Source organism: Lutra lutra, chromosome 12 (genome assembly GCF_902655055.1).
Source record: "Lutra lutra chromosome 12, mLutLut1.2, whole genome shotgun sequence".
In the NCBI taxonomy this organism is placed as follows: Eukaryota; Metazoa; Chordata; class Mammalia; order Carnivora; family Mustelidae; genus Lutra; species Lutra lutra.
In genome coordinates this window covers 93,357,228-93,384,427 of record NC_062289.1, presented here as the reverse complement: position 1 = coordinate 93,384,427, position 27,200 = coordinate 93,357,228, and the positions used below count along the sequence as shown (strand labels likewise).

At 41.6% G+C, this 27,200-nt stretch overlaps 1 protein-coding gene across 5 annotated transcripts in view; it reads right to left on the bottom strand.

Annotated features, from left to right (window-relative positions):
- Positions 1 to 26,200, bottom strand: part of BICDL1 (BICD family like cargo adaptor 1) — a 102,836-nt gene extending 76,636 nt beyond the window's left edge. For 3 of the 5 annotated variants that reach the window (XM_047696811.1, XM_047696808.1, XM_047696810.1), the window contains exons 1-2: positions 25,649 to 26,199; positions 17,173 to 17,388 (exon numbers count right to left, since the gene is read on the bottom strand). In XM_047696811.1, the coding sequence (XP_047552767.1) occupies positions 17,173 to 17,388; positions 25,649 to 26,083 (651 nt within the window). In that variant the 5' untranslated portion in view covers positions 26,084 to 26,199. Of the gene's footprint in view, positions 1 to 17,172; positions 17,389 to 25,648 lie in introns of all 5 variants that reach the window. The other 2 variants (XM_047696807.1, XM_047696812.1) reach the window with 2 other exon arrangements.
- Positions 26,201 to 27,200: the final 1,000 nt, after the last annotated feature.

The window sequence follows — 27,200 nt, the reverse complement described above, 5'->3', positions numbered from 1 at the left end:
TACTCCTTTAGTCTTTAGAACGTATCAATAAGCCTTTCATCCATCACTGCCATGTGTATGGCACTATACTATTCATTGTTGGGGACAGAAACAAGTTAAAGATAGTCCCTGCCATCATATAGTCTAAATCATAGAAGGGGGCGCCTGGGTGGCTCAGTCAGTTAAGCATCTGCCTTCAGCTCAGGTTCTGGGACTGAGTCCCGCATCGGGCTCCTTGCTCAGTGGAGAGCCTGCTTCTCCCTCTGCTTGTCACTCCCTCCGCTTGTGCACTCAAAGTCTCTCTCTCTCTCTCTCTCTCCATGACAAATCAATAAATAAAATCTTAAAAAAAAAACCATAGAAGAAAAACAAATAAAAGCATGTGTGATATTAAATGGCAATAAAATTTAGACCACAGTCATCATCATTTAGATAAATGGAGTTTGACAAATATCATTCCCAAATGCCCCTAACCTTTGAGGGCAATGTCAAAAATCATGATTACATTCCATGGCTAACCCTCTCCAGAAGAGGCAGCCTGCTGATGTGGAACATGCACTGGACACAGTACGGCAGGTTTCTCATGCATAGTTCATAATGTTAGTCTTACTTTTGTAAAATAATAATGGAAAAAAGCTCCTAAGAGATGGAGCATGTCCAGGATTCGGCTAATACCTCATTCCTCTAATTCATATGTTAGAAGACATAGAATTGATATCCGTTACTTAGACCTTTATCATTAATGTCGAGGGAAAGCTAGATGCTAAAACATCTCTGACATCACAGTTACGTCTTGCCTGCACTCTGAGCTTGACCAGAACCGTGTCATAAGAGGAGGAATAACTGGTATCTATAGCAACATCACCAGGCTGGGACAATGTAAAAAGCTGTAACCTAGCAACTGATGACGAGGGATATGTGTAGGGGGAATTCTCCCAGTTCTGCAAATGACAAACATGCAGCACTGAGTGCAACTGATAATACTAGGGCAATGTGGAAAATCTGACTTATTTATAGAGGGTGGGGAATGTCAGCCTCTTAAAACCTCAGTACTATGCTGCATAATTTTTAAACAGGAAAAGCAAGCAAACATCTCCTCACTGCCCACAACAGCAGTCGTGTACAGGGAAAGTACCTTATGTGTCATGACTGAAATGGAAAATAAATTTCATTGCAGCACGAAACATCTCAGCCTCTCTCTAGTTCTCATTATATAGGGGTACTGAATTTTGGTGGGGGGGGGGGAAGCTGCCCCTGTTCCGAGAGAAGGATGGATAGGTTCTGTATGTAAAGAAGAAAGCATTACAAAGCTACTAGACTCATAACATACCATACGAGAATGTCCCCCTAAGAATCCTGTTTGTTTGTTTTTTTAAAATTTATTTGAGGGACAGAGATTACAAGTAGGCAGAGAGGCAGGCAGAGAGAGAGGGGGAAACGGACTCTCTGTTCAGCAGAGAGAGCCCGATGTGGGGCTCAATCCTAGGACCCTGGGATCATGACCTGAGCCGAAGGCAGAGGCTTTAACCCACTGAGCCACCCAAGCACCCAAGAATCCTGTTTTTAACAGAGATCATACATACTTGTAGACATTTGGAGAATGAAAGAAACATCTAGTTCAATCCCCTTGTTTTACTGACTCAAAAACTGAGACCCAGAGTGAGGATTTATCTAAGGTCAGAAAGTGACAGAGCATGGGCTAGAACTGAGGTCTTATTTTCCAAGCCAATTCTTCCCATTAAAACATGATGTTATATTTTTCCTTGTGTTAACAGGAACATAAAACAGGACTTCATAGGAATGAGAAATAAATTTCTATTATTATTTTTATCTCTATTATGTAAAGCCATTGAAATCTTGTGGTTTATCTTTTACAATAGTGTTATCCTACCTAATACAACCATGAATGGGTCTATCTAACTCCAAGATAATCTAAAAAATAAACCCACTTTAAAAACTTTTGATGATTCTGGATTAAGTCATAGCATTGCAGGAATTTAGCCAAATCTGTGATTATCAGAAATCTTACCTTAGTACAAAAAAACACAACAGCTTCTCTGGAACAAAATGGTGTATGTGTTGGGGTACTGGTTCCTCAGTCACTTAAGTGTCTGACTCTTGATTTTGGCTCAAGTCATGATCTCATGGTCATGAGATCGAGCCCCAAGTTGGGCCCAGGGCTTAAGTTTCTCTCTCCTTCTCCCTTACCCACCTTTCCCTAAAATAAATAAATCTTAAAAAAAAACACAAAACAAAACAGTAGTTTTCCAAATTATGTGGGTTTTTTTGGTTTCAGGTTTTTTGGGGGGTTTTCTTTTTGCAGAACTCTTTTCCATATGAAATCTTATGAGAAGCCTCAATAAACAGATATAGATAAAGGTAATCTTTTATTAATATTAGATATTTTATAAATTTAAATGTAAATAATTTTTAAACTCAGTAAGAACAATGAGGCTTTTTAAAAACAATTTAAAATAAGACAATAAGGCTGACTGGCAGCTTTATATAATGTGGATTTCATTTTGATTTAAAAGTACTAAAAACTTATTCATCCAGTGAAGTCGCTACAGATGCTACCAGTTTTTACACAGCTCACCTTGCAACAGCATATGAAAGATGGACAAGGATGTCTTGTCCATTGTCTCCACAAAGGCAAGTTAAGCCGGCAGCGCAAACGGAGGTACCAAATACCTTTCATATATAAAACGTAGCATCATCTATTTCAAGAGAGTTATTGGTATCTGTTTTGGTAATGGTTCTTCAAAGTGTTATAAATCCTTAAAAATAATCAAATTTGCAGAATCTCTGAAAAGCAAACATTTTATAAACCACTGGTCCAGCTAGACTAGAAGTTCTTTTTTGGTTCTGGAAATTATGGCGAGAATTGGATTACTGTCCTGGACTCCAGTGAAGAGCAATGCAGAAGATGCTATCAGAGTCAAAACATGACCTGCTTTTCTGCAGATTAGGTTTACTCACTGAATACAGATATTTCATTTTTCAAGGCAATACTACTTAGGGGCCAAAACCATGGGTTAACCAGCACAGGTAACAAAAGAGTGAATAGTTTGCTGCCAAATTTTTTTTCTTTGCCAATCAGTCCAATCTTCTTGCCACCTGCAACCCATTTGCCAGGCATAAAAATCTAAAGGCCCCACCTGCCCCACATCAGACAGGGTCAGCTCAACTGCTCTAGTTCCAATATGACACACTAAGCTGTCTATAGAGGAGAAGGGAATCGAGATTCAATGTCAAAAAAAGGCTGACTGCCATTGTATTAATTCAAATCTAGGAACATTAAGAAGGGGGCACCTGGATGGCTCACGGGGGTAAGCCTCTGCCTTCTGCTCAGGTCATGGTCTCGGGATCCTGGGATTGAGCCCCACATCGGGCTGTCTGCTTGGTGGGGAGCCTGCTTCCTCCTCTCTCTCTGCCTGCCCTCTCTGCCTACTTGTGATCTCTCTCTCTCTTCAAATAAATAAATAAAATCTTAAAAAAAAAAAAAAAAAAGATCTACCCCTACAGTGATTTATCTGAATTTTGGGCCTTGCAACCTGCCAAATTTAGAGAATACGCCTAAATTCTAGGCTTTCCTCTTTTGAAAAAGATAATCAGAACTAGATACAATTGTAAATAATACAACCAAACTAAAGACTCCAGAATCAGGCATGGCTCTCTCTTTGGTAAATAATTAAGAATAGGTTCAAATAATTAAGACATGAATCCACTAATAAAAACACCCATATGCTGAAAGAATAAGCAATTACCACCCTAATGTGTTTAACCTACTAATTAGCAATAGTACCAATCTGGAAAAAGCTGGAAATGCTGTCTTCATAGTGCAGAGCTCCTAGATGCAGAAAAGCCCCTTTTCTGCTCTAGCTGAAGTGATACTCTCAACAGATCATTTCAGTCCTTTTATTTTTTTTTAATTATTTTTTTTTCTTTTAAAGATTTTATTTATTTGACAGAGAGAGAGAGAGAGATCACAAGTAGGCAGAGAGGCAGGCAGAGAGAGAGAGGGGAGGAAGCAGGCTCCCTGCTGAGCAGAGAGCCCGATGCGGGGCTTGATCCCAGGACCTGGGATCATGACCTGAGCTGAATGCAGAGGCTTTAACCCACTGAGCCACCCAGGGGCCCCGATTTCAGTCCTTTTAGTACACCCTTGACATAACAGAAATGGCTAAAAGTCAATCTCAACCTTTGGATTCACTTTACTCAGTGACTCTGAAGTTAAGAGCATACAAGACAATAATACCCAGCAAATATCAACTAAAAATTAAGTCAAGGAGATGGAAATACATGTGAGGAGGTTTTTATTTCTGATCAATTACCTATCCTTGAAAATGTACAAAAACCTATCTTCAAGCCAGTGGTTAACCTGCAACCAGTGTAGGCATTGGGCAATGTCACTAAACCTCTGATCCTTAGTTTCCTTATTTGTCAAATAAAGAATAATTAGCACTACTTCCTATCAGAGTAAGTACCATGAATGAATGTCATTTGGAAATTTAAATTACTGTTATTAGGTTGGGAAATAATCTTGTTTTCCTAACATCTTTCAGGGATAGCCTGATTAAAAACTACCAAGTCTTTTTAAACAAAAACCTGTAAATAAGGTGGACTTTAAGAAGGAAACAAGTGGGACGACTGGGTGGCTCAGTTGGTTAAGTGTGTGCCTTCTGCTCAGGTCATAATCCTAGGGTCTTGGGATTGAGTCCTGCATCGGCTCCCTGCTCAGCAGTGAGTCTGCTTCCCGCTCCCACCCACCCCCACCGCCTACCACTCCCCCTACTTGTGTGCTCTCTTTCTCTGACAAATAAATAAATAAAATATTAAGAAAAAATACAGCTCAAAATACTACCTCAAATGGTACAAAAGCATATTCAGGAATTAAAACTACTTTTGATGAGCAGCTGTTTACAGTAAAGGACTCTAGAAGCAAGGATGACTACATGTCACCCACCAGCAGCAGAGCGACTGTGACACTAATGGCAACTATTTAAAAGCCTTTAACCCTGAGAAGGAAACCAGTAAGAAATTTGCTTCAAGAAGTGTGCCAGATGCAGAGCTGCGAATCCCAAATGAGCTGTTTAAAGAACAGGGATCTGTTTACTCTTCAGAGGAAAATTAGTCTTTTCAGGGAAGATTAGCTCCAGCTAGAATGCACACACTGTATTCTTCGTGTGTGGGGACGATGTTAGAGGCAGACTGAGGAATACAGCTCTCAACAAGCAGGAAACAGACAAAGCACCTGTTTGCACCAACTTCCTCCCACATGTGTCACCTCAGACACCAACTCAGTAAGAGTGGCTCTTCTGGGAGCTTAGAGTGTGGGGGTGGGTGAGAAGGAGAGAAGGTATCACAGAGGGCAGGGAGGGGGAGTGGGCAATCATCAGAATACAGCTCCAGCCACGCTGATTGAGTCAATTCTTTTTTTTTTTTTTAAGATTTTATTTCTTTTTTATTTGAAAGAGAGAGAATGAGAAAGTGAGAGAATGAGTGGAGGGAGCAGCAGGCAGAGGGAGAAGCAGACTCCCCGCTGAGCTGGGAGCCCAATTTGGGGCTCAGTCTCAGGACCCTGGGATCATGACCTGAACTGAAGGCAGCTGCTTAACTGACTGAGCTACCCAAGGGGCCCTGATTAAGTCAATTCTTAGGTAACAACCTAACAAAAGGTACCAGAACCGAATCTTGGGTACTTAGAGAGCTCAGATGGGAGACTTCACTCAAAATTTCACCTCAATATGACAGAATTCCATTTTTTTTCTACTAATGTGAAACTAACATGGATCTTTAAAGGTAGCTCCAATTTACTAGTCCAAAAACAATTATTTGGCTTTATATTCCAATCTACCCCTCCTCCAGTCTCTGGTCTCTCAAGTGAATATGTTAATCACGCCACTACTCCTCTGGTAGCTTGACACAAACACCTAGGAGTCATTTAAAATTTTCCTTTCTTTACTCCCTTTCTCACATTTACTCACCCCATTAACAAGTCTTGTTGGTTCTACCTTCAGAACATACACCCAGTCTAACCCTTCTCTCCACATCCATAACCTACTGTCAACTCTCCCCTTGGAGAGTCCCTTCAATGATCTCCATGTTTCACCCCTACAATCCATTCTCCCACAGCAGCTAATACCATCTTTTTTTTTTTTTTTAAAGATTTTATTTATTTATTTGACAGAGAGAGATCACAAGTAGACAGAGAGGCAGGCAGAGAGAGGGAGGGAAGCAGGCTACCTGCCGAGCAGAGAGCCCGATGCGGGACTCGATCCCAGGACCCTGAGATCATGACCTGAGCCGAAGGCAGCGGCTTAACCCACTGAGCCACCCAGGTGCCCGCTAATACCATCTTTTAAAAACAGTTCTCAGGGTGCCTGGGTGGCTCAGTGGGTTAAGCCTCTGCCTTCAACTCAGGTCATGATCTCAGGGTCCTGGGATCAAGTCCCGCATCAGGCTCTCTGCGCGGCAGGGAGCCTGCTTCCCTCTCTCTCTCTGCCTGCCTCTCTGCCTACTTGTGATCCTCTCTCTGTGTCAAATAGAAAAATAAAATCTTTTAAAAAATAAAAATAAAAACAGTTATCAATCAGGTCATGATGCTCCCCTGCCAAAACCAGATCACTAGCTTCGAAGCATACTGAATAAAATCCCAAATCTGTATCATGGCTTAGTAAAGCCCTGTATAATCTGGCAGCTGACTGTTCCTCTGACCTCATCTCCTTCATTCTTCCCAAGCTAACCATGACCCAGTCACATCAACCTGCTTTCCATTCATTCCTAGGCTTTTTCTTTTCTTTTCTTTTCTTTTTTTTATTTGAGAGAGAGGGAGAGCATGAGAGGAAAGAGGTCAGAGGGAGAAGCAGATTCCCTGCTGAGCAGGGAGCCCGATGTGGGACTCGATCCTGGGACTCCAGGTTCATAACCTGAGCTGAAGGCAATCGCTTAACCAACTGAGCCACCCAGATGCCCCCATTCTTAGGCTTTTAAATGCCTGGAATATTCTTGCCCTCCTTTATATCTATCAGGTGTCTGTGCAAACCTCACCTCTTTAAAGTCTCCTTCTCGACAACCCTTTCCAAAATGCAGTTGTCCTTACAGTTGTTACTTTCTCTCCCTTACCTGGTTATATTTTATGTATAGCACTTACTACTTATTGATTTGTATTATTTATGTATTTCTTTCTTTACCGTTAACCTCCTACATTATTTTAAAACAGGGAATTTAACTTCTTCACCAAACAGTGCTTCATACAGAACAGTGCTGTCATACATTGCAGGTACACACCATAAATATTTGTTGAATGACTTTTTCTTTTTATTACCAAATTAATATAAAAACAGTTACATAAAACAAACATGCACCACTTAATAAGGAATTGTCAAGCAAACATCCATTTAATTACCACCAATGCCAAGAAGTAGGATATCCCAGAGGCCTCCTTCCCAAGCACCTTTCCATGATGACAACCTTCTCCCCCTTCACTCCTCAGGCAGCCATTATCCTCAATTTTGTGATTAAAAATTACCTCAGTTTTCTTTCTAGTTTTGCTGCTTATATATGATAAGTCTGGGGGCACCTGGGTGGCTTAGTGGGTTAAGCCTCTGCCTTCGGTTCAGGTCATGATCTCAGGGTCCTGGGATCGAGCCCCGCATCGGGCTCTCTGCTCAGCAGAGAACCTGCTTCCTCCTCTATCTCTCTCTCTGCCTGCCTCTCTGCCTACTTGTGATCTCTCTCTGTGAAATAAATAAATAAAATCTTTTAAAAAAAAATTACCTCAGTTTTCTTTCTAGTTTTGCTGCTTATATATGATAAGTCTGGGGGCGCCTGGGTGGCTCAGTAGGTTAAGCCTTTGCCTTCGGCTCAGGTCATAATCCCAGGGTCCTGGGATCGAGCCCCGCATCGAGCTCTCTGCTTGGCAGGGAGCCTGCTTCCCCTCTCTCTCCGCCCATCTCTCTGCCTACTTGTGATCTCTCTCTCTATCAAATAAATAAACAAAAATCTTAAAAAAAAAAAAAAAAAAAAAGAAGAAGAAGAAGCCACGCTTATCCTAGCTAGAGAAACCATGATTCAGGAAAGAATACCTCACTGGGTTCAAAATTTTAATAGACATAGATTTCAAACTGCCTGGTTTCACCTGAACTACAAGTAAATCTTTTTCCCTCATTTTAACATCCTGGCCACCAATCTTCAGATTATCACGCCAGATATCTCTTGGCCTAAGCCCTTCCAGTTTAAAATGCAGGCTTTGATTTCTCTTGGCCTTACACTAGGCCTAACTTCTTGTTAAATTCTTTTTATCCCCTTCCCTATCTGTGATTCTGTAATAATAATCTTTTTTGGTTTCATACGCCTTTTGGAACAGCTCTTTTTGTATACTGCCCCCAATATAGCTTCTCCCTTTGGCACAACTAGTAATACCTGAAATCATAGTGACTAGGCACATGACCACAGCTCTGGTTGTGAGGAAGGAGAGAGAGATCTGTTAGAGAAACTTACAGAGCTGCAGGTAAAAGGACTAATAGGGAAGGGCCTGTGAAAATAAAAGCTAAAATATAGCATGATGCTGAAACAAGAAGGGGGAAAATAATGATTTTTTTTTTTTTTTTTTTGAGAGAGAGAGAGGAGAGCAAATGAGAGCAGAGGGGAGAGACAGAGGGAGAAGGAGAGAGAGAATCTCAAGCAGACTCTACTGAGTGCAGAGCCCAACGTAGGGTTCGGTCTCATGACTCTGAGATCATCAACTGAGAGGAAATCAAGAGTCAGATGCATAACCGACTGAGCCATCCAGCCCACAAACTAATGACTTTTAAGGTGAATTCTCAAGAGTTTAGTACCCAGGGCACACAGAGAACTAACTATACATCCTCATGAGACTGTTCAAAAGCACTCACTATCAGCTTTCTAAGGGAAACCTCTGACTCCTCCACACTACAGACCATCTTGGGGTCTAAGAATAGATAAGATGACAAGATAGTTGGAGGCAGTGACTTTTTTTTGTCCAGAGTGTATGAACCCAGCAAGGGAGAAGGGGAGCCATAATGATACCCAAACCCAAATAATGGCTAATCCTCCCAGGAGACAACAAAGTTTTTTGGTAAAAGCTAAAATGCTGATTTCCATCTCCATCAGCAAGGTCAGAAGACCACAGGGCCAGTCACTCAGAAACTGATGAACATAAAGACCACTGGCGAAACCACAGCACAAACACGAAAAAACTTGCAGGCTTTAAGTCAATACACAAATGTTCTAAGGGTGCCTGCATGGCTCGTTGGGTAAGCATCTGCCTTAAGCTCAAGGCATGATCCCTGGGTCCTGGGATTGAGTCCCATGTCAGGCTCCCTGCTCAGGGGGGAGCATGCTTCTCCTTCTCCCTCTGCAGCTCCCCTTGATTGTGCTGTCAAATAAATAAATAAAACCTTTAAAAAACTACACAAAACTCTGTCCATTCTGGGCGCCTGGGTGGCTCAGTGGGTTAAGCCGCTGCCTTCGGCTCAGGTCATGATCTCAGGGTCCTGGGATCGAGTCCCGCATCGGGCTCTCTGCTCAGCAGGGAGCCTGCTTCCCTCTCTCTCTCTCTCTCTGCCTGCCTCTCCATCTACTTGTGATCTCTCTGTCAAATAAATAAATAAAATCTTTAAAAAAAAAAAAAAACAACTCTGTCCATTCTGTAGTCATTCTTCTCAATTTATGGAAGATTGGGTTTTTATGCAGAAGGAGTATCTATGAAGACAACACTTGATCTCTAGGCACCTGAGTCACCATTATCAACAGCTTGCCTGTCACACTGTTGACGTCCATGGTCTCTTTGCCCACTGGTTTCCAAACAGCACACATATAGCCTAAGAATGCATCTGAAACAGCCAAGAGTACTTTTCCACAGAGGGCACGGAGAGGCAGCATATTTTTCGGAAAGTTATAGTTCTAAACATCTCTTTATTAGGTATGTTAGCTTGTCATTTAACAAAAAAACAACTATCTTTTATTGGATGCTCACTCCGCCAGATACCTATTTACAAAAATAAACAAGCCAGATGTGTATAGCCAGACCACAGTCCCTTTTCCCCAAGAGTTTACAATCTAACAGCATCCATCAAAGAATGCGTTCTCCCATCTCTTCTGTGGCTGATTCTTCACTCTGCAGGTCCCACCTCAAATGTTAATCTCCTCAGGGAGAAGCCTTCCCTACCTACTTCTCAGAATGTGTACCTTTTGGAGACAAAATCTTTAGAGTAGTAATCGAATTAAAATGCAGTTATTAGGCTGGGCTGCAATCCAATATGTTGTTCTTATAAAGAGAGGAAATTTGGGAACAGAGAGTTAAGTATGGGGGAAAGAGACACAAGCCCCAAGGAGAAGACAGCCATCTACAAGCCAAGGAGCAAGATCTGGAACAGCTCCTTTCTCCATAGCTCTAGAAAGGAATCAACTCTTACAACACCTTGATTTTGGACTTCCAGCCTCCAGAACGGTGGGACAATACATTTCCTTTGTTTAAGCCACCCAGTCTGTGGTACTTTGTTATAGCAGCCCAGCAAACAAATACAGCTTTCTACAACTTTCTAAAATTTTTAAGTTATCTTGGCTCTTCAGTCAAGAATAGATGTTGGGATTTTTTTTTATTAAAAAAATCCATATAGCATTAGAAATCCATGGGGAAATAAACAGTGTTGCGACAGTAACCCATATAGAAAATATACCTGTATTTCTATGTCATATCACACTACAAAGTTAAGCTCTAGATAAAGATCCAAATGTAAAAAGCCTGAAGTTTTTGTAATTAACGTGAGAAAATATCTTGATGACTTGGAAAACAGAAAATAAAGCAGAACACAAAAGAAGAAATCATAAAGAAAATGATTAATAAATTTGACTTCACTATAGGACACACTTCTGTTTAGTAAAAGACTCCATAAACAAAGTGAAAATATAACTGTATCAAGCACCTGTAAAAACACACTTACGCACCAATAAGAAAATAGGTGAAGGATACCAACAGGTGATTCACAATAAACATAAGCACAAAGATGCCCAACCTCACGAGCAATTCATGAAATAAAAATTCAAACAATAAAGATTTAAAAAACCCCGCAACAGTAAAATTCCATTTCACATACAAGTGACTGATTTTTAAAACTGGGCAGTAAGCAAGAGTTGGTGAAGATGTGGACTACCACACACACTGGCACTCACACACACTGCTAGGTAAGAATGTAAATTTGTACAATTTTGGAGAGTCATTTGGCAATATCTCATGAAGCTGGAGAGGTCTTTACTCTTGGACCCAACAATTCCACTCCTAGATTTACCAGAGTAACTCAAATATATGTGCAGAAGAAGGAAAGGTACCAGAATAGTCATATACTTATACATATTCCTATATACTATAGGAAAGTGTGAAATAATTAAAAATCGGGAAAAACTTAAACGTTTATCAACAAAAGTATGAAAACTATATTGTACTGTATTTGCACAATCAAATAATAAGTGACTGAAATAAATGAGCTGGAACTGTGTTTATTAATATAGGTGAATCCCTAAAACACAACCTTGAACCAAAAGAAAGAGGTAAAGAATGATATGAATACGGTGCTGGCATTTATTAAATGCTTGAAACGTGGAAAAATTATTACACATTGTTAATGGATATAGTATACATAATGGAATACATGTTTATATGCATGCACACACATGTGTGCGTGTGTATGATATAAACATATGAATAGGAAGAAAAGTAAATGGAAAAATGGAGAAGACACGGGATCATCAAATGTTATCAGTTACATTTTATCTCTTTAAAAAATCTGAATATGACAAAAATGTTAACATTTTACAAAGCTGGATTTGTATTATTCTCTGCAGTTTTCTGTGTGCTTCAAGTATGTCATGGTTTTTTATCTTTTTTAAAAGATTTTATTTATTTATCAGAGACAGAGCACGCGCAAGCACAAGCAGGGGGAGGGGCGGAAGAAGAGGGAGAAGCAGACTCCCCGTGGAGCAGGGGGGGCTCGATCCCAGAACCCTGAGATCTTGACCTGACCCAAAGGCAGATGCTCAACCGACTGAGCCACCCAGGCAGCCTGTCATGGTTTTTTAAATGGAAAATGCAAAAATCTATATAATTATTCAAAAATTATAACCCAGCCATAATAAACAGTCACTAAGACAGGGTATATTCAGTCCTGCAGTCCGAAGCCCTGACCCCTTGTAGAGAAAATGGGATTACGATTAAGCATATGGTTCTTCTGTTGGTAGGTTTATGGGTGAGGGAAGGAGCGGGGAGAAAAGGTACAGACAATATTTCATGAATAAGACTGCAGAGGAAAAGTGTAAGAAAATTTCCTAGCCGCTTCCGACAAATTCTAAAACTCTGTATTTCTGGGAAGGAAAACTTCAGTAGCCCCTAAGCAATTTTAAATCCTCCCCCCTTTTTTTTTTAAGATGAAATCAATCATTTTTCCTATGCTTTGGTCAACAAGTGCTCAAGTCTAAACTTAGTGTTTAACAAGGACATGTGAGCAGTTTTATTAGTATAACCTGTGGAAATGACTTATCTCTTACTGAAGTTTCTAATACTACTGAGATTCATTTTGAAAATATCTTATGTCAACTGCTTCCGAAGGCTGAAAAGGCTAAAGAAGCTTATTACTGATATCATTATTATTATGAATCAGACTATTTCTACATTGTTCAAATCACTATTTTGACTTGTTGTCCTACATGCAAGCTCTAAGAAGTTTCCACAGTGCCTGAACTGTGGTATAAACTGTAACAGGTTAAATTAGTGAATGATCACTTTAGAACACTTTAACACTGATCAGAACACTCTGTTATCTTTGCTGCTGCTATTGGGAAGAAAATCATCTGGGGGCACTGGAGGATTCTGCTGCAATGCTAGTAAAAAGTACTGTATTAGGTATTAGAAGGATTCTCAAAAAACCTCCCCTCTAAGGTTTACATGAAAATATTCTTCTTAGGCGACAAGCATGGCTCATGTCTCTCCTCTTCACTTCCTGAAAGCAAGGCCCACTGTATTCTTTCTTCTTTTGAGGTAGGATGTTAGGTGTCTAACATGCCCCCTTTAAACCCTGTCAATGCCATCGTGGTATTACTTTCTAACTCAGAAAGTGAACTACACTTTCTCCAAATATGTCAGCCTGAGTTCCACAAAAATGAGACTCACAGAATCTTAGAAGCTAGAAGAGAATTTAGAGGGCGTTTTGTCCAAATGAACAAATGAACTGGAATAATGGTATCCCCAGAGTATATGAAGCAGTGTCCAGGGGATATGAGATGCCATAGAATGAATCTGACTCAACTCCTGGAAGGATCATTTTTACTCAAATAGTTCTGAGTAGAGATTTAACTGCAAGACAAAACATTTTCAGGAACTAAAATTGGAACACTCCAGATTCTTCTGCCATCAAGTTAGAGTTCCAGTGTTTGACTAGATGCAGAATTCCCTTCTACGTGAAGAAGACATGATAATTATAAATCATGGCTACCATTTACTGAGCACTTACAATATGCCAGGCACTGTGGTCAGAGTTTTACATATATTATCTCATTTAATCCTCCTAACACTATCAGGCAATAGTAGTAATTGTTTGTTTCTATTTTACAAAGGAGGAAACTAAGCTTAAGAAAGGTGGAAAAAACTTGCCCATGTTCACCCAGCTAGTAAACAGCAGAGTTGGTGTTTGGCCCAGGGCTGTCTGGCTCCAAAACCTGTGACCTTAACTGCGGCCTCAGAAATGTGAAAATGAGGCAGAAGGACCGTAAGTCTTAAATCAGAAAAGCCTTAAACAAGCCATGTGTCTTTCTGTCCCTCGAGTTTTCCCAGCTATAAAATTCGAATACCTATCTCTTCTTCCTTCATGATAAGAATCCAGAAGCTCATGGGAGTATATATCTATATCTATATCTATATCTATATCTATATCTATCCATAATAATGAATACACACACACACACACAGCATCTTATTTTAGAGCTAAAAAGAAGCTTGGTCTGGGCGCCTGAGTGGTTCAGTCAGCTGTGTGTCAGCCTTTGGCTCAGGGCATGATCCCAGGGATCTGGGATCGAGCCCTACATGGGGCTCCCTGCACCGTGGGGAGCCTACTTCTTGCTCTCCCTCTGCTGCCCCCCTCTCCCCGCCTATTCTCCCTCTCTCTGTGTCAAATAAATAAATTAAATATTTAAAAAAAAAAAACCCTGGTCACATAAAAACTTGTACATGAATGTTTATGGTAACCTTATTCATAATAGTCAAAAAGTGGAAACAACCCAAATGTCCATCAACTAATGAATAAGCAAAATGTGTTATATCCATAGAATGGAATATTCTTCAGCCATAAAAATAAGATATTAATATATGCTACAATGCAGATAAACCTTGAAACATCATGCTAAGGGAAAGAAGCCAGTCACAAAGAATCTCATATGTATGATTTCATTTATATGAAATGTCCAGAACAGGCAAATCCATAGAAACAGAGTGGTTATCAGGGGTCAGGGCATGGGGTAGGAGGTTAGGAGGAATAGAGAGTGACTACTAATGGGTATAGGATTTTATTCTTTGGCAGGGGGAGAAATGTTCTATAATTAAATAGTGGTGATGGTTGCACAACTCTAAATACACTAAAATCAAGTGAATTTTATACCTTTAAAAAGTAAATGTTATGGTATGTGCGTTCTATCTCAATAGAGCTGTTTAAAAAAAAAAAAACTTGGAGGCCATGGTGGCAAAAGAAATATACTTAAAAATACTTTGGGGGTGCTTGGCAGGCTCAGTCTAAAGAACATGTAGCTCTTGATCTCGGGGTCATGAGTTTGAGCCCTGCATTGCGTATGATTACTAAAAAAATAAATAAACTTAAAAAAAAAAAAAAACCTTGGACAGAAGCATCACAGAAATATTGTATTACACCTTAGATATTATACGTTTCATGTTTATAAAGACATGTTATATACACTGTAACAAAGCCTGGCCTTCTACTACATCTCTCCTGGTTATCTTGTCCAAGGAGAATCTTAATTCACTTCAAAATACTCAACTCCTCTGGTTTCTGAGTGCCCAGTTAATAAAATGCTAAAATACAATCTAAACTGGCTGCTGATGTAAACCCCAGGGGCTTGTCCTGCTTAAAAAGAGAAAGGGAAAAAGCCACAAAACTCACCAAGGGCCTATATTCAAGGCCAGAAAGGATAACAAGAATCTAGATCTAATGGAAATTACGCCCTTTTGGGAACAGCTTGTCAGGATTTCCTACAGAAAAATTAGGCAAAGGAAGCTCAACTCTAAAGATACTGCTTTACTGAAACAACCATCAACATTGAAATCCTTACCTTCATAGAGTGCAGCATAATATAAACACATTATCTTACTTTCATCTCAACAATATTTGTATAAGGTACAGATTTTTACCCTCATTTTATAAGTAAGGAAAGTGAGGCACAAGCAAGTCAATGAGAAGCAGAGTTAAGATTCAACATGCATGTAAATTCCAAGTTCTTTGCTCTTTCACCGTGTCATGTTAGTATCTGCTTTCTCCCTTCATCTCTCTTGGCTACCTGTCTTTCCCCAGATCAGAGAGCAGAACTGAGTTTGTTTCTGCTGACATTATTTTGTAACATGAACTTACTCCCAAGAAATAATTTTCCCTTTAATTGTTCTGGTTTGCTGTATTCCTTGCATAGGGATCCATAAGAAACACTTGCTCAGAATAAGTATTAAGTCAATGCTGTTGAACAAATAAATAAATCTGGCTAGGTGTATCCAGTTAGTTTCATCTTTCATGAATAATGAATGAAGACTCAAAACCTAAAAAATCTTACAAAATCCTTTCCCAGTGGTTGCAAAAGGTTTTAGAACGGAGTCAGAAATGTTGTTACTGAACTGGCCTTGAAATGACTTGAGGAACTGTCCAACTCTTCCCTCCCAGCCAATCAAATGATGATGTAATCCCCTAGATGGGAAGCCCACAGGCAAGATCTTTAGCTCTACTTATCATCCGGATTCTCACCTTTCGCACAAGCTCATATTTCCTGCAACTAGCTACTTTCCAAGTTATTAGGCATCTTTTTTTTCCCTTCCTTCTTCCTTACCTGTCTCCCTCCTCTCTTCCCCACCTTCATTCTCTCCTCTACCTCTTCTTCCTTTCGCTAGTGGTAGCATTTACCTCACACTTCCCAGTGAGACATGAAGGTACCCATGAGAAGCAACTATGACAAACTAATGAAATAACTTCACAGGGTATTACCCACTGAATTAGTGGAAATGCCAAGTATTTTCATGTGCTGCTCTAGCTAAGTTCTTTTCCAAAGAACTAAGCAGACCTATGGGATAAAATCAGACTAGAAGTTCATTTTTCTTCTGATAACTGAAGAGTTAATAGTTTTATTTTCAACACATAAGAAGGACTGAAGTACATTATAAATCCAGCTCTTAATTTTCAAAAGTAGGTGGATTTAAAGACTAGGGCATTAACAACATTCCTACATTTGTTAAAAAGGTATGTTCTATATTTAAATTAGATTTCTACCTATTCAGCCCTCAAACTCCTTCCTCGCAATAATTTCATAGTCTTGACCTTGGTTACTTAATTAATACTTCCATGACACCACCCTATAAAGATACAAGTAAAGAATTTTTACTTAATATTAAATAAAAAGAACAAGTTTTAAACATAGATATGCATATACCTCCTTTCACATTTAAATAATATGAAGAAACATATGTTCACAAATGTAACATCAATGAAAACCTTTAGCTCTAGTAATTTTCCCTAAGCTTTTCAGTTTAAGGATAGTACCATTTAATATTTGAACTAAATGCATTAACATAATTTTACCCATGACAGACTTTCTCTAGGTAAGGAATCATAGACTTTTAGAGCTTTCTGGAATGTCAGATATCATTAGGCACAATTCTTCCATTTTAAAAACGAAAAAACTCCCAAGTTAAGTGTTTGTCAAAGTCTTATAGCTAACTAATGGCAGGTAAGGGATTTTGGCTCCTGACTCCCAGTTCACACAGCTAAAGTTCTATAGGTGAAAAATATTTAACTTGTTGATATCAGCCAAAAAGGCAACAAAAATCAGAACTCCTCTTACCATATGTATGACTGACATCACACTGATTTCAACTTTCAGTATTTCTGTACCATAAATTCTTAACTTGTGACTTACCCTGCTGAGTTGATCCAATAACCTCTGGTTCTGTTCTGATAATTCCTGGACGGCCCGTGTTTTTTCTCGATCTGCTTCCCGCAGATGAACCTGCTGCCTCTCCAACTCATCCTGAAGCTGTTTCACGTCACTCTCCAGCTCTGACACACGCCCTTCCCATTCCCCTTCTCGGTTCTCAAATCGTCTTCTCAGTTCGTGTTTCTCTTGTTCTAAGTGCTAGGTGAGAAGTGAAGAGGATTTAAAAACTGTTCAAAATTCACAGCCTTTTGCTTTTTTCTCTTCTCACACTTTCCTAACTTTTCTTTTTCCCAGCCAGTCAGCACAACAAAACACCCTGCCACATGGGAAAAGTTGCCTATTTCACAGCTACAAAAACATTCCTTTCTTGCAAAGTAGGGACGGCGCTGGCTTCACAAAGAGAATGCCATTCCTCTTTAAAATGCTTAATATTACTAAGTTTATTCTCATTCTTGAGAATGGATTGTGGACTTAGGAGTTCAGTTGAAATTGAACAAGTCATCCAATTAACTGGTGAACTATACATTTAAACAACTTAAGAGAGTCCTTAAGGCTTCTTTTAGAATCATCTATTATGCTTGGCATAATACCAGGCACTTAGAATCAAGGAATTTTCAGAGATGGAAAGAACTCCAGAGATCCTTCAGATTAACCACCTTTTCTTACAAATGAGGTAACAGAAGATAAGAGGTCAAGTAACAAGCTCAAGGTCAATACCAGTAAAAGAAAGAGCTGGGATTTGTGTTTAAGTCATTGGACTCCATTAGTGCTCTAAATCACAATTCAGTAAATATTTGTTGTGATATAAGGTATTATATTTTGATATCAAGCAAGTTCAGCTTCAGATCTGCTTTAAATCATGGCCCATTAGCCCTGCATATTTATTTCTGATCCATCCATTCATTCTTAACTACCTACTATGGGTCAGCCACTGTGCTGGGGACACAATGAAAAGTAAAACAGACAGGGTCCTTGCGTTTACAGAGCTTTCATTCTAGTGGGAGAGACTGGTAAAAGTAGAAAGTTGTGTGTGACAAATGGTATGCAGTAAAAATACAGATGGCTTGAAGTAGCAGCTCAATAAAAAAGGATTCTTTTGAAGGAAGTAAGAGTATCTTTTTGTTTCTGTGAGACAAATACGGATGTCTCTTTACAGAGCCAAGTACGCTCTACTTAAAAAGCATACTATGTACAAGAAAGCGAAGTCTATACCCCACAGTATATTAAAAAGAAGTTAAAGCAATGGTCCTCAATTTGGGGGGCTCTCAGAAAAGCTCTGATATAATTGTTGTAAATATACCCTCCTGGACCTGAATCCCAAAGGCTGTGATTTGTCAAGAATGAGATGAAGCCTAGACATGCATCTATCTGCCTATCTATATTGGCTCTACAGGAAATTCTGATGCACTGAAGGTTGATATCAAGCATTCTGATTGTTTCAACAAGCTAAGATGAGCATCTGAATCTTCTTCAGAGTAGTCAGTCATCTTTTCTACTTGGGAAGGTATGCTCTTATTCTATCCAAATTCTCACTCTTTGAATATTTTTTGGAATGCTTCTTTTGGAAAGCCTTAAGGCCAGTGTATACTTAAACATGAAAATGAAAATCAGTCTGTTACTTCACATCTAATATGTGTCTAGAAAAGAGATCACTCCATTTCGTCCTGTCATTTTATTCTCCTCTTTTGCTCTAAATGACCTGATGTTTCTTAAAGTCGAATTTATCCCCAAAAGATGAAAACATGCCATCACAAAGCAGTCAAAATAATATGCCAAAAAGATAAAACCAGTGATCTGAAATGAAAATTCTGATCACATTAGCAAAGGCAATTTTTACTGAAATCAATATATGGCCTCCCAGGTTGACCACTTCTGGGAGATAATTCACTTGGATATAATCATTCTACTGTATTTGTTGAAAAAGTCACATTATAGTTATATTTTATACAGCCTCCGTTTGGAGCATGCAGGGAAAAGAAGGACAAGGGAGGGACTTCTCATCAGCATGAGAACTTTCTGCTCTATGCTTCCCTCAACATTGCCAAACTCCAAAAATGAAAATGTTTTAGTCACCGTAGAGACTTCAGAAAGATGAAATGCAGAAACAAATGCTAATTGCAATCCTAAAATTGTGATACTTGGTTTTATTCAGTTTTTCCAAAATGAAAAAGATCGAGCAGAAGGCAACAGCAAGAACTCAGTAATCACAGTGTTACTGAGAGGCCAGATAAATTAGGCTTGTGTTCTAAAAGAACAGAGAGACTTAAAAATATTCAGCAAACAGCTGTTAGCGAACAGCCCAACCAAGCAACTAAAACAATCCAATCCACTTGGAGTTGGGGGAGGGTTTGAGACAGGTGGTGCTGATCAGTCTATTCTGTCCTTAGAGTTCCCTGGTCATGTGACAAACTTCCTAATTCAGGTTTCCTGGAACACTGAAAAAAATCAATCAAGACTTTCCTATTAATGAACATACAGAATTTATCCCTTTGTTCACTCAAAGAAAGGTTTCCTAGAATTGTATTTTCAACTAAGTGAAATTAACCAGTAAACTCTAGGCAGCATATTGGGACATGAGGAGGTAAGGGGTTGTTCTGTTATTCATTTAATATATTTATTTTGTTATGTGTTATTTTAAAAGTTAATATCTATACCTGAAACTAATAATGTTACATTATGCCTTAACTATACCTCAATAAACAAAAGAAGGAAAGTTAACATCAAAACTGTCAAGGTCATCGAAAACAAGAAAAGTCTAAGAAAGTGTTACAGCAAAGAGGATACTACGAAAAACTAAATGCAATGTATTCAGGATGGGATCCTGGAAAAGAAAAAAAAAAAAAGGTAAAGCCTAAGGAAATCTGAATAAACTGAGTTTAGTTAACAACATATCAGCATTGATTTTTTTCATTATGGCAAGTTTACCATAATATGTTAATAACAGGGGAAACTGGGTTTGTAGCATATGGAAACTTACTGTACTATCTTTCTATGTTTTCTGTAAACCTGAAACCATTCTTAAAAAAATAAAAATTTATTGGGCGCCTGGGTGGCTCAGTGGGTTAAAGCCTCTGCCTTCAACTCAGGTCATGATCTCAGGGTTCTGGGATCGAGCCCCACATCCGGCTCTCTGCTCAGCAGGGAGACTGCTTCCTCCTCTCTCTCTCTGCCTGCCTCTCTGCCTACTTTGCGATCTCTGTCTGTCAAATAAATAAATAAAATCTTAAAAAAAATAAAAAAAATAAAAAATAAAAATTTATTGAAATCCCCGAAAAAATGAAAGTTAATATCATTAGCCCATCTAAAATTGGTTGTTACAGAAATTGGGATTTCTGCAAAGAATAAAAAAAAACCACCATTCTCCTACGTTTAGGATATACAATGAAAAAGTACTAATTTTTAAGTGGACCAAGCACTGAATACAAGGACCTCTGCGTTGCCTCTCCAAATCTATTAGTGACTCTTATTATGTGATTATTTTCACTTTACTTGTTTGGCCCTTTAAAAACACTGTACTAAAATAATGAGAATTGGCCTAAGGAAGGGAGAAGAAAATGTAGCTGAGGGAAAAGACTACCTTTGCAGTAAGAGAAAATTCATTCTCAGCTAGAATAGGAAAAAAGGGGATCTTGTATGTTAAAAAGGTTTTGGAAAACTAAATATTTAATTTATGAAGAAAAAAGTATATAAATAAATGCAAGTTACTGTCTTAGTTCATATTTTGGGAAAAAACTAAGGACCTAGGGGGTAGAAGATTTAAAAGCAAAAGGGCAGGGGTGCCTGGGTGGCTCAGTTGGTTAAGCCTCTGCTTTCAGTTCAGGTCATGATCCCAGTGGTCCTGGAATCGAGCCCCCACATTGGGCTCCCTGCTCAGCAGGGAGCCTGCTTCTCCCTCTCCTCCCTGCTTATGCTCTATCTCACTACTTCTCTCTCTCTCTTAAATAAATTAAATCTTTTAATTAAAAAAAAAAAGCAAAAGGGCTCACTGTAGATGCAGACTTTTTTTTTTAAAGTAGGCTCCACCCCCAGCATGGAGCCCAGTCATAGGGCCTGAACTCACCACCCAGAAATCAAGACCTGAGATGAGATCAAGAGTCCAGTGCTTAAGAGACTAAGCCACCCAGGTGCCTCCAGAAGAAATACAGTTTAAAAAATAACTTTAGGAGTGGGGCACCTAGATGGTGCAGTCAGTTAAGTGTGGGAGCCTTGGTTTTGACTGGGGTCTGATCTCAGGGTCCGAGATGATGGGAGTCCTGCATAGAGCTCCAGGTTCAGCCAGGAGTCTGCTTGGGATTCTCTCTTCCTCTTCCTTGCCTGTGCCCCCTCACTCCTCATTCTCTCTAAAATACATAAATAAATCTTTTTTTTTTTAAAGATTTTATTCATTTATTTGAAAGAGAGACAGTGAGAGAGAGCATGAGTGAGGAGAAGGTCAGAGGGAGAAGCAGACTCCCCATGGAGCTGGGAGCCTGATGCGGGACTCGATCCTGGGACTCTGGGATCATGACCCGAGCCGAAGGCAGTCGTCCAACCAAATGAGCCACCCAGGCATCCCAAAAATACATAAATAAATCTTAAAAAAATAACTTTACAGGTGTCTGGTTGGCTCAGTTGGTGAAGTATGGGACTCCTGGTCTTGGGTTGTGAGTTTGAGACCCAGAGTGAGCATAGAGATTACCTAAAAAATAAAACCTTAAGGGGCGCCTGGGTGGCTCAATCAGTTAAGCCGCTGACTCCTGATTTCGGCTCAGGTCACCATCTCAGGGTCCTAGATCAAACCCCACATTTGGCTCTGGCTCAGCAGGGAGTCTGCTTCAGCATTCTCGCTCCCTCTGCACACCGCCCCCCCGACCCTGCTCTCTCTCCTTTCTCTCCTTAAAATAAATAAACCTTTATGGGGCGCCTGGGTGGCTCAGCGGGTTAAGCCGCTGCCTTCGGCTCAGGTCATGATCTCAGGGTCCTGGGATCGAGCCCCGCATCGGGCTCTCTGCTCAGAAGCCTGCTTCTTCCTCTCTCTCTGCCTGCCTCTCTGCCTGCTTGTGATCTCTCTCTGTCAAATGAATAAATAAAATCTTAAAAAATAAATAAATAAATAAATAAATAAATAAATAAATAAACCTTTATATATATATATATATTTTTTAAAGATTTTATTTATTTATTTGACAGAGAGAAATCACAAGTAAGCAGAGAGGCAGGCAGAGAGAGAGGAGGAAGCAGGCTCCCTGCTGAGCAGAAAGCCCGATGTGGGGCTCGAACCCAGGACCTGGGATCATGACCTGAGCCGAAGGCAGCGGCTTAACCCACTGAGCCACCCAGGCGCCCCCCTTTATATATTTTTTAAGATTTTATATATTTATTTGTCAGAGAGAGAAAGGAACAGCAGGCAGTGAGAGAAGCAGGATCACTGTGGAGCAAGGAGCCTGATGTGGGTCTTGATCCCAGGACCCTGGGATTATGACCTGACACTTTATGGCAGTTATGGCAGACACTTAACTGGCTGAGCCACCAAGGCGGCCCAAGAAGAAATGAAATAAAATCTGAAAAAAAAAAAAAAAAAATTTTAGAACTCCAAGCATATGAAAACATAATTCAGTGAATGAATAAAATACAATATAGTCAATTAAAGGGTGGGAAAAAGATGACCAAATCTTCCAGTCTTTCAAATTAATCTTCATTTTAACCTGAGATATACAGCTAAAAAAAATTGTTATCCTTTAAAACATTAAAGACTTTAAATACTGTGCCTTTAAATGAGAGAGCAGTATAAAATCAAGACTTTATGTTTTAAATGACAAAACAAAGGCTTAGGTTTGGCACACAGAATTGGGAAGGTATTCAATATTAACTAATGAATAGGTAGGAAAAAAGTCTTGACAATGGCTTGTTGGTCCTGAAGTTAGAAAGGTGCTAATTTTGAAGTAGTAAGGGAAGAGAGGGGAATAAAACAAGACCAATCTCATTATTTAACAATCAAGCCAACATTGTCTCAGAGTCCACTCATGTGTTAATCTTTCACTCACAGGAGAAAATGTGTTTGACTCCACTGACAATTTCTAGAAAATTACAAATGCTTTTTAAAGGGCAAGTCCTCTACTCTTAAATATGTAATTGAAAATATAGCAGAGTGGTGGTATTAAACTTTAGACAGTATTTTGTCTAAACAGACATTCTAAAATCTAGGCTGCTTAAAAAATATACTGTGAGGAAAATTCACTTGCAAGTATCAAATGAAATCGTTTTCTATTAGGTTTCAGTCAATTAACAAGAATTAAAAGAAGGACCTAATTAAAACAAGGACCTAATGACTATATCTTCATGAAATATTTTTAAATGTACTTCTTGAAAAAACTAAAAATTCTTAATGATAATCTTCAAACGTACTTTGAAGAAATAGTAAAACTGAACCCTCCAATACTCATCCTCAGTAATGATTAATATTTAGCTTTTTAAAAATAAACATTTTAGGGGTGCCTGGGTGGCTCAGTGGGTTAAAGCCTCTGCCTTCTGCTTAGGTCATGATCCCAGGGTCTTGGGATTGAGCCCTGCATCAGGCTCTCTGCTCAGCAGGGAGCCTGCTTCCCCCTCTCTCTCTGCCCACCTCTCTGCCTACTTGTGATCTGTCAAATAAATAAATAAAATCTTAAAAAAAATTTTGTTTAAAAAGTATACATAACATAAACTTTACCATTATAACCATTTGTAAGTGTACAGTTGAGTAGTGTTAAGTACATTCACAATGTGGTGCAACCACAACCTCCAGAAATTAGAATAAATTTTTAACACTAGTGTTCATATGGTAATCTGTTGAGGAATAAAGATTTTATAAACTAGTTTAAGAGATTTAAATGATTTATTACTGTCTGGTCAATAGCAAAAAGTTAAAGGTAGTTTACTCTTTTACAACAGAATCTTATTACACAATTTTAAAATCTTTTTCTTTCATTGAACATGGAACCCAGGATGTGTGTAATTGCACACTCAGGATTACTCTGAAATCTATCAGTAATCAAACTGACTGATATGATGTTCCTTTCAAATTAGCAGTCTCTTCAATCAAGTCCCTCACTGAAGGAATTTCAAATCACAAGTATAAATCTCTACAGTAGTATTCTTATATAGAGTCATGTAACCAAATCCCATTTTCAAAAAAAGCACCCTTTTATTTCTAGACCTCTACTTCAAGTGAAAATTAAACAATTCAATTCATTGGATTGCTTTTTGGCAGTCTACTTATAGGTTTCACAAAACCACTTTTCAGAGAGATATCTCAGGGGTTCATCGACTGGCAGACCTAGTTAACAGGCCAACTGAACTACAGGGCACTCACTGGTTTCCTTTTTTCCCCGATTTACTTTTGATATGTCGCTAGACCACAAACACACTTAAATCTTATTACTGAAAAGTTTCTGAATCTACATTCTGACTGTTCAACCAGTAGCAAAGATATCAGACTAGGGTCAATTTCAGACCTTATTCAGGACTGTACTATTCTCTTGTAACTAAGAATAAAAAGAACTGGTTGCCACCGAACTGGGAAACAATAGTAAAGGCACAGGCAGACAAAAATTCCACCGCCAGAATGCCCCCCCACCTCCTTTTAAAAAGAACTCTCTTTAATTTAGAAAGGCTGGCATTCCATACCACTTTCAAGGCCCTTTTCCAGTAATGGGAAAGAACAGGCATAGCTCTGAGAAAGACTTTGGTCCAGAGAATTGGCAGAAATCTTACAGACACTTTAAGAGGTATTTATAACACTTAAAGTAATACGGTTCTGGGAGATTGCATTTCGCCATGGAATTTTGCATGCATGAGGCCTGGAACACAGAATACTGTTTAAATACAAAATACACAGAAATGCCGAGGTCCAAATTAAATCCACTACCAACGGTCACATGCTGAGCCCAGCCTTGCCTGATTTCTGCAATGGAACCACATTTCCTAATCCCTGAGTATTTGAAGGCTATATAAAGCTCCTTTAGGGGCACTTGTTTCCCACAACTCTGAGCTGCCGGGAAGTTAAGACAAGGGCATCTGGAGGCCTTAACGCCAAAACTGGAAGGCTTTAGACTAACACCCTGATTAGAGATTAACTACTCTGAAAACCTGGAGCATATTTTAAATGCTTCCCGACTTCCTCATTTCTCTGTGTGCAGACATCACCTCAGCGCTGTATAAATTAGTCATACTGTAAGCTCTATTTTAGATGCAGTGTACAGTACATATATAGAATGGCCCACAGCGGGGCTGGGGCTGTGCATGGACCCGTTTGCTGAAGTCAGGTGGATTCAATGTTGCCCTGGTCTGATAACTGAAAACCCTCTAGCCTACCCCTCCCCTCAGGTGATTTTCTGTTGAGGTAGCGAGAGCAAGGAAGGAGTGGGGTGGGTGAGTGGCTCCCGAAGCTGCCGGGCGGGCTCTCCCTGCTTCCCACCCATCCCACGAGGGACGTCCTCACCTCCAGCTTGTCTGTCAGCTCCTTGTGCATCTGCTCGTACTGCCGGCTCATGTCCTGGTTCCTCTCGAGCAACGCCTTGCCCAGCCGGGCCGCCAACACCAGATCCTTCTCCTTTTGCCGGATAACCGACAGCAGCTCGGGATCCTGGGCGGGTGGCGGCTGCAGTCCGGACCCCTCGGCCGGAGGCCCGACCTCGGCCTGAGAATGCTCCCCGGGGTCGGACGGCCTTTCCCCGGCCGCCAGCAGCGCCAGCTCCTCCTCTAACGCCAGTTCCAGCTCCCCGGGGCCCCCCGGGAGGGAGATGAGGGCGGCGGCGGCGGCGGCTGGACTCCCGACTGCGTCCGCGGCCGCGGCGGGCAGCTCCATGCAGCAGGCGCTGTCCGGCTCGGCGGGTGCTGAAGCGCGGCCGGCCAAGCCCAGGCAGAAGGCGGACATGGCCCGCGCGCGCGGAGCCCGCAGCGGTGCGGCCCGGCCGGCGCGCGCCAGGCTGCAGGGGGGAGGGGCCCCGCCGCGCCGCCCCGCGCCCCGCGCCTCGCCCGGCGCCGCGGCACGCGCCCCCCGGGTCCCCGCGAGCCCTGGGCGCGGCGCGCGCCGGCCCGCCCCTCCCCCGCGCCCGCGGCACGCGCCCCCTCCCCCCGCCCCCGGGCTCAGCTGCTCAGCGCGCGCTGGGGAGGAGGTGGGGGTGGCAGAGGGAAAGGCTGAGGAAGGGAAGACCGAGGGGCGGCGAAGCGCGAGGGGAGGTAGCGAGGAACGCCGCCGCTGCTGCCGCCGCCGCCGCCGCCACCGAGTTTTCAGCCGCCCTGTTGCTGCTGCTGCTGCCGCTGCCGCCGCCGCCGGCCGGGCAGCGCCTCACGGGGCGGGCTGCGCTCCGCTGTCGCTGCGACGCTCGCTGCTGCTGCCGGCGGCCGCTCTCTGCAGCCGCGCTCCATGTCCCTCGGCTCGGCGGCAGCCCCAGCAGCAGCGGCGGCGGCGGCGGCTGCTGCAGGCGCCGAGGCGGCGGCTCCACATCGCGCGCCGCGCAGCCGGGCGAGCTCCTTCCTGCCTCCCTCAGCTCCTCCCGCTCACCGGGCCGGCCGCACCCCGCCCCGGGCTTCCGGCCGCGCCCCCTCTCCCCGCCCTTTGCCGGCGCCTGACGCGCGCCGGCACCTGTTCGCTGCGCCCGCGCGGGATTCGCCGGCTCGCGGGTCTCCTCAGCGGCGCCCAGGTGGCGCCGGCGGCCTTAACCCCTGCGCTGCCTCAAGCCCGGGGATGGCTGCGCGCGCCGCCTGGGGAGGCGGCTGGCGCATCCCTAACGGTCCGGGAGGATCCCTGGCGCGGCCACGCCCCCCGGCCTCTAGCTCACGTCGGGTGTGGGCCCGCCCCCAGCACACTCACCTCGGGGTGTGGCCTCGCTCTCACCTCGGAGCACGGCCCCGCCCCCAGACTCGTTCTCACCTCGGTGCGCGGCCCCGCCTCCGGGCTCGCGCCCACTCGTGGCTTGGGGCGTTTCTCCGAGTTCGGTGGAGGTCAGTTTTCTCGCGCCTTACGTGGTCTCCTAGAGGACTGGGGACCT